The sequence below is a fragment of the Camarhynchus parvulus genome, chromosome 11 (assembly GCF_901933205.1).
Source record: "Camarhynchus parvulus chromosome 11, STF_HiC, whole genome shotgun sequence".
NCBI lineage: Eukaryota > Metazoa > Chordata > Aves > Passeriformes > Thraupidae > Camarhynchus > Camarhynchus parvulus.
Genome location: NC_044581.1, coordinates 7981230 through 7988550, shown reverse-complemented (window position 1 = coordinate 7988550; position 7321 = coordinate 7981230). Strand labels below are relative to the sequence as shown.

Sequence of the window (7321 nt, the reverse complement as noted above, 5' to 3'; positions counted from 1 at the left end):
CCCCCACCACCAACCCAATCCCAAACCCCCCCCCCCCCAACAACCCCCACCCCCCCCCCCCCCACCCCCCCCCCCCCCCCCCCCCCCCCCCCCCACCCCCCCCCCCCCCCCCCCCCCCCCCCCCCCCCCCCCCCCCCCCCCCCCCCCCCCCCCCCCACCCCCCCCCCCCCCCCCCCCCCCCCCTCCCCCCCCCCCCCCCCCCCCCCCCCCCCCCCCCCCCCCCCTCCCCCCTCCCCCCCTCCCCCCCCCCCCCCACCCGCTCCCACCCGCCCCAGCCCCAGCCCACCCCGCCAAGCCCCACGACCCCACGCCCTCTCAGGGAGGGCGGCACGGGCAAAGCCCGCCAGAGCCAGGCAGCTCAGCACCCACAGCAGAGCCATTGCCACTTGTGAGGACTGGCCTGCCCGGCACCCGGTGGCTCTTATATGCACCCCTGGGCACCTCCCTGCTGCTGCTGGTCTTACCCCCGTGGCCTTGGGAGATAGCGTGGCAGCTGGTGTGGTGCCACTGGCACATTGCTGGTACTGGAAACTTCTCTCCCATCTCTTTGGTGTCCCAGGCACCTGGAGGTCTGGATGAACAACTGCCTGGGTGGCAGGCTGGAAGGGCTCTGCAGACCCAGCCCTAAGTGAACTTTGTGGTCCTTCCAAACTCCACCACTCCATGACAAATGTGCGGGCAGCCCAGAAAACCCCACTGGTATCTTTGGCTACAACTGCAGCATCCTGAGCAGCACGTCAAGGGAGGGGATTCTGCTCCTCTGCTCCACTATGCTGAGACCATGCATGCATTGCTGTGTCCAGCTCTGGGAACCCAATTATGAAGGACATGGGTGTGCTGGAATGATTCCAAGGACATTTAGGAGCCAGCATTTAGTCCAGGCCAGTGTTGTCCCACAGCCATAGCCAAGGATACTGGCTCCAGGTGCCATGCTCCCAGATCATTTCCTGGGAGAACTTCCAGCTGCCACGCTATCTCCCAAGGCCACGGGGGTAAGGCCAGCAGCAGCAGGGAGGTGCCCAGGGGTGCATATAAGAGCCACCGGGTGCCGGGCAGGCCAGTCCTCACAAGTGGCAATGGCTCTGCTGTGGGTGCTGAGCTGCCTGGCTCTGGCGGGCTTTGCCCGTGCCGCCCTCCCTGAGAGTGCGTGGGGTCGTGGGGCTTGGCGGGGTGGGCTCGGGGCTGGGGCGGGTGGGAGCGGTGGGGAGGGGACACGGGGCCGGGGCGGCCGGAGCCACAGTCCCACGGCCGCCTGTGCCCCGCAGACTGCGGCGTGCCCGCCATCACACCGGTCGTCCGTGGCTACAACCGCATCGTCAACGGAGAGGCGGCGGTGGCAGGGTCCTGGCCATGGCAGGTGTCCCTGCAGGTGAGAGCCCGGGGCGGGCCGGGGGCAGGGGTGGGTGCCGTGTGGGGGCCGGGACCGGAGCCCGCCGGCGTTGGTGCCGGCGTTGGTGCCGGGTGCTGAGGGCAGCTGTCCCCGGCAGCGCAACAACGGCTTCCACTTCTGCGGCGGGTCCCTGATCAGCGAGAACTGGGTGGTCACCGCTGCCCACTGCGGCGTCAGGTAGGCACCGGCTCTGCTGCCGGCCGGGCCGGGGCTGGGCACGGGCACAGCGTGCCCTGGGAACCCGCGGTGCCGGTGTGCCGTGCTCAGTGCCTGCCTGTGCCCAGGAAAACCGACACCGTGGTGGTGGGCGCCTACGACCAGGACGCACCCGGCCCTGATCAGCAGGAACTGAAAATCGAGAAGGTACCTGCGGGGCGGGGTCCGTGTGCCTGCGGGATCCCACGGCCACCACAGGCGGCCTGGGGGCTTGTGTCCGGGTCCCCCTTGTCCTGGGGTTTGTGCTCCTGAGGAGTCCCCGGGTCCCCTTCTCCGGAGGGTCAGACTTCCTTGGGGTGTCCACGGTGTCCCACATCCCTGCACTGCAATCCCCTGGGGTGTCCCTGCTCCCACTCATCCTCCAGGTCAGGTGCCCTGGATGTGCCCATGTTCTCAGGAACTCCCAAGGGATAGGGGTTCAGGCCTCAGGGTCCATTTCATCCTGGCAGGGGATGTGACCCTGGGGTGTCCCTGATCCCCAGTGTCCCAGGGACTGGGCTCTGCAGCTCAGACACCCTGCCATCACGGGACCCACAGGAGCACCCCCGGGGTCCCCATTGGTCCCCAAGGTCCCTACTGATCCCTGTGGAGTGCCCAGTGCCCGGCACCCTTGCAGGGCGTGCAGGTGCTGAGGGCAGTGCTGCGTGCTTCAGGTCTTCAAGAACCCCAAGTTCAACATGCTGACCATCCACGACGACATCACCCTGATCAAACTGGCCACTCCGGCGCAGCTGTCGGATCGCGTGTCCCCCGTCTGCCTGCCCAAGGCCACTGATGAATTCCCGGGGGGAATGACCTGCGTCACCACCGGCTGGGGGCTCACTGACTCCAACGGTAACTGCACTTTCTTGTCCCCATCGCCATTCCTGTCCCCTGCCGCATCCAAATCCCCATCCCCGTCCTTGTCCGCAGTCTTGCCTGCCCCCTTCTTCATCCATATGGTCAGTCCCTGTCCTCATCTGAATCCTAATGCTCATGGCAATCTCCCATCCAGACTCCCATGCAAATCTGAATCTGAATCCCCATCCCATTCCCATATCCTCATCTTTGTCCCAGTCCCCAAGCTTGACCCGATCCTGTCCCCATCTCCACCATCCTCACGGTGCCGCCCTCCCCGTCCCAGCCCCTTCCCCGTTCCCGCTGCGCTCCCGGTGCCGGCGCTGACGCTGCCCTCTCCCCGCAGCCGCGCACACTCCGGCCGTGCTGCAGCAGGTGGCTCTGCCCTTGCTCACCAACACCCAGTGCAAGGAGTTCTGGGGCTTCCGCATCCGCGACGTGATGGTCTGTGCCGGTGCCGACGGAGCCTCTTCCTGCATGGTAGGTGCCCCCGGCCCCCGCTGCCCCCGGCGGCCCCGGGCCCCGGCGCGGCGCTCACCCGCTGCCCCGTGCAGGGCGACTCCGGGGGCCCGCTGGTGTGCCAGAAGGACGGCGCCTGGAACCTGGTGGGCATCGTCTCCTGGGGCAGCAGCACCTGCGACACCAAGACTCCCGGCGTGTACGCCCGCGTCACCAAGCTCCGCGACTGGATCAACTCCATCCTGGAGGCCAACTGAGGCCCGCAATAAACGCTGCCACCCCCCGAGCACACTGTGTCCTTGTCACCATGCCGGGATGCCCGGGAGCGGGGCGCGGGGAAAGGCGGGGGGCCAGGAGACCCCCGGCTGAGGGTGGGGGCATGTGGTGGGCTGGGGTCAGTTCTCTGGGCAGGAGGACACCTGTCCAGGAGCGCTGAGCGGCATGGGGACACCTGGCTGGGAACGGGGACAGGTGGACAGGGGGACTTGGTGACTCCTGTGCCCGAATGGAGAAACCTGGCTGCACACAGGAACAGAGGGACAGGGGGCATGGGGACCCCTGATTGGGAATGGGCACAGATGGGCAGGGGGACATGGTGACTCCTCTCTGGGAAGGGAGGAGCATGGAGACATGTGGTCTCCTATGGGGTCACGGACCCGTGCCCCGCTGCGGGGATACTTGGGCAGGCATGGGGACAGCTGTGATGGTGGGACCACGGTGAATGCAGTGACTCGGCCCAGGCAGGGGACAGCATGGGAACACGAGCACGGGCACTGGTGGGACCCAGGTCCCTCTGGCAGGGACACACTGGCGTGTGGCTGGAGCCACCTTAAGGTGCCAGCGTGGGGGAGGGACAGACAGGCTGCGGGGGAGGGCAATGTCCCGGTCCTGTGCAGTTCCCATGTTCCCGTTCTTGTCCCGTTGCAACATGGCCCTGCGGAGGGTGCTGGCGCTGGCGGCAGCCCGGGGGCGCCGCAGCTGCTGCTCCAAGGTGGGGCCGGGGCTCCAAAGGCCACTCAGGTCCCGACGTGGCCACTCGGCCTCGTGCCCGCGATCAGACCCTCCCCAGGCCATCCCTGACGGGCGCTCGTTGTTCCCCCCGCAGCCCTCGCTGCCCCCTGACTTCGTGGAGGCCCTGAGGGCCGTGGTCGGGGCCCCCAACGTCTCCACGGCCACCGCGGTGCGGGAGCAGCACGGCCACGATGAGTCCATGCACCCGTGAGTGCCCCTGGAGCTGGGAGCCCTGGCGAGGGGAAGGACCAGGGGAAGGGTCATAGGGAAGGCAAGAGATGGGGGAAGGCAAGAGCCATTGGAAGGGGAAGGGTCATCCGGGAGGGGCCGGGTCCGAGGACGGGAAATGTTTGGGTGGACAAGGGGCTGTGGGGAAGGGAAGGGGCATGTGACAAGTGCCAGGCTGGGGAAGGGCCACGGGGAGGGTCAAATGGTCAAGTCAGTTGGTCAGTGGTGCTGCCTGTGCCCCAGCTGTGCCCCCCCGGACGTGGTGGTGTGGCCCCAGGCGGTGGGACAGGTGCAGGAGCTGGCAGCCCTCTGTCACCGCTGCCGTGTGCCCATGGTGCCCTTCGGCACCGGGACCGGCCTGGAAGGAGGCGTCAATGCCGTGCAGGTATGGGCTGCCCCGGCACCTCTGACCCCCAGGGGCTCTGGGTGCCCGGCCGTGCCCACAGCCCCGGGTGCCCCCGTGCCAGGGCGGTGTCTGCTTTGACCTGAGCCGCATGGACGCCATCGCAGAGCTGAGCCTCGAGGACTTCTCGGTGACGGTGGAGCCCGGTGTCACCCGCAAGGCCCTCAATAAGCACCTGCGTGGCACCGGGCTCTGGTTCCCTGTTGGTACCGTGGGCGTGAGGGGAATCGTGGGGCTGGGGGTGACAGCACTGGAGGTGCTGGGGATTCCTTTAGGCCCAGGCATTGTGGGAGTGTCGGCGGTGCTGTGGTGTCCAGAGGTGTGCTGGCCCCACTGCTTTTGGGGGTGCCCATAGTTTTGCTGTGGTTGAAGTCCCAGTGGTGTCCATGTGGGAGTGGACACCATCCCCACCTGCCTCCCCTGCCCATCCCCTGCTTGCAGACCCTGGGGCGGACGCCTCGCTGTGTGGCATGGCGGCCACGGGTGCCTCAGGCACCAATGCCGTGCGCTATGGCACCATGCGCCCCAACGTGCTCAACCTGCGCGTGGTGCTGCCAGACGGGCGCCTGCTCCACACCGCCGGCCCCGGCCGCCAGCCCAGGTGTGTGCTGTGGGGCTGGGGGGCCGTGCTGGGCCAGCAGCCCTGTGCCAGGTGAGTGTCCACTCACCAGCTCTGTGCAGGAAGCGGGCAGCCGGCTACGACCTGACCTCGCTCTTCGTGGGCTCTGAGGGCACCCTGGGCTTCCTGACTCAGGCCACACTGCGCCTGCACCCGCTGCCCGAGGCCACTGCTGTCACCATCGCCTCCTTCCCCAGCGTGGGGGCGGCCGTGGCCTGCACCGTGCAGGTGCTGCAGGCCGCCGTGCCCGTGGCCCGCATCGGTGAGTGCCCACAGCCAGAGGTGGGGGTCCGAGTGCCAGTGCTGGAGCCCAACACTGCCTCCTCCCACCCAGAGTTCCTGGATGAGGTAATGGCAGATGCCTGCAGCCGCTTCAGTGGGATGGGGCTGCCAGTGGCGGCCACGCTCCTCCTGGAGCTGCACGGCTCCCAGCGTAGCCTGGCTGAGCAGCAGCAGCAGACGGGTATGGCTTGGAACAGGGAGGAGGAGGGGGTATCTGGGGCTGGGGGCCATGATGGACACCCAGGGATGAGGGATGGGTGCTCAGGGACAGGGGGATCAGGGTGTTCTGAAGTGAAGCATGGTGCTGGGGGGCCATGATGTAGCACTGGGGTGAGTGATGGATGTCCAGGACATGGGACAGTGGGACCAGGCATGTCCTGGGGTGACAGATGGGTGCCCAGGGCTGGGTGGGGACTGGAGACCTTGAGGTCATCAGGATGAGAGACAAGTGCCCAGAGCATAGAAATGGAGGCCTGGAATCATGGATGGCTGCCTATGGATAGGGGATGGGAGATCAGGGGTGTCCTGAGGAGAGGCATATGTGCCCAGCACCAGGGAGAGGGGACCAGCAATGGATGCCTGGGACGGGGACTGGGAAGACACTAGGGTGAGGGATGGGTGTGTGCTCTGGGGGTCTGCTGAGAGGCTCATGAACATGGGACAGGGGGAACTAGGGGTGTCACAGGGTGGTGGATGGGGACCGAGGGACAAGGGACAGAGGGACCAGGAGTATCCCAGAATGTGGGATAGGTGCCCAGGATGGGCACTGGAGGTCCTGGGTAAGGCCTGGGTGCCTGGGGGTGCCATGGGTCCTGTCCCAGAGCTCCTGGTCACCTTCAGAGGAGATCGTGCGACAGAACGGTGGCTCTGGCCTGGCCTGGGCAGAGGGGCAGGAGGAGCGCGAGCAGCTCTGGTCCATGCGCCACAACGCCTGGTACGCTGCCCTGGCCCTGCGGCCTGGCTGCCAGGTAGGCACAGGGGTGGGGATGATGGCAGCAGTGCCCATGGTGCTCTGAGTGCCACAGCTCTGCCCTTCCTGGCCCAGGGCTACTCCACAGACGTCTGTGTGCCCATCTCCCGCCTGCCTGAAGTGGTGGTGGAGACCAAGCAGGACCTGCAGGCCTCCAACATCACCGGTCAGCAGGGCCACAGCCCCCTGGGACAGAGGGGGGTGAGGGGTCACCATGCTCCACGCCACAGCCCATCTGACTCGTGGCCTTGCAGGACCCATGGTGGGACACGTGGGCGATGGCAACTTCCACTGCATCCTCATCTTCAACTCCCAGGACCCAGAGGAGGCCCAGCGCATCCACGCCTTCACCCAGCGCCTGGGCAGGTGGGGGCAGGGTGCTCTGGGGGGCTGGGGCAGGATAGACAGATGTCCCCATCCCCTGTCCTTCCCTGTCCCACAGGCGGGCACTGGCAGCAGGGGGTACCTGCACCGGGGAGCACGGCGTGGGGCTGGGCAAGCGGGCACTGCTGCAGGAGGAGCTGGGCCCGGAGGGCCTGGACACCCTGCGCTCCATCAAGGCTGCACTCGACCCCCACAACCTCATGAACCCTGGCAAGGTGCTCTGAGGGGGAGCACCAGCACTGAGCTGGCACTGGGGAGCCTCAGCCCCTGGAGTCAAGGCCAGGGTGGCCATGCGGCCCTGCAGTGCCACTGTATGTGTCCCTACAAATCACCCCATCCCCACTTCTGGGGGTCAGGGATCCTCAAACCCCCAATAAACCCTTTGGACTCGCACTGTCCATGTGCTGTGAAGTTGTTTAGAGGGATAGGAACCCCCAGCCCTCTCCCAGGAGGCCTCAGTCCCAGACAGCACACACAGGGCAGGGCATTATCAGGGTCCCACCTCAGCCACTTCCCCTGAGC

General features: G+C 67.1%; 2 protein-coding genes across 3 annotated transcripts; both read left to right on the top strand.

The window, feature by feature from the left end:
- The first annotated feature begins 1076 nt into the window (after positions 1-1076).
- LOC115907732 (chymotrypsinogen 2-like) lies at positions 1077-3159 on the top strand. Of its 2 annotated transcripts, none has more exons than XM_030955797.1 (7): positions 1077-1125; positions 1266-1369; positions 1488-1567; positions 1675-1753; positions 2260-2440; positions 2790-2923; positions 2998-3159. In XM_030955797.1, the coding sequence occupies exons 1-7, from the start codon at positions 1077-1079 to the stop codon at positions 3157-3159; spliced, it is 789 nt and encodes a 262-aa protein (XP_030811657.1). The 2 variants fall into 2 exon arrangements, with proteins under 2 accessions (XP_030811657.1, XP_030811656.1); XM_030955796.1 differs by having other exon boundaries at positions 1077-1143.
- A 644-nt stretch (positions 3160-3803) lies between these two features.
- LDHD (lactate dehydrogenase D) lies at positions 3804-7023 on the top strand. Its single transcript, XM_030955795.1, has 11 exons — positions 3804-3893; positions 4008-4120; positions 4385-4526; positions 4609-4750; positions 4986-5145; positions 5226-5425; positions 5498-5626; positions 6286-6413; positions 6491-6581; positions 6670-6781; positions 6858-7023. The coding sequence occupies exons 1-11, from the start codon at positions 3804-3806 to the stop codon at positions 7021-7023; spliced, it is 1473 nt and encodes a 490-aa protein (XP_030811655.1).
- Positions 7024-7321: the final 298 nt, after the last annotated feature.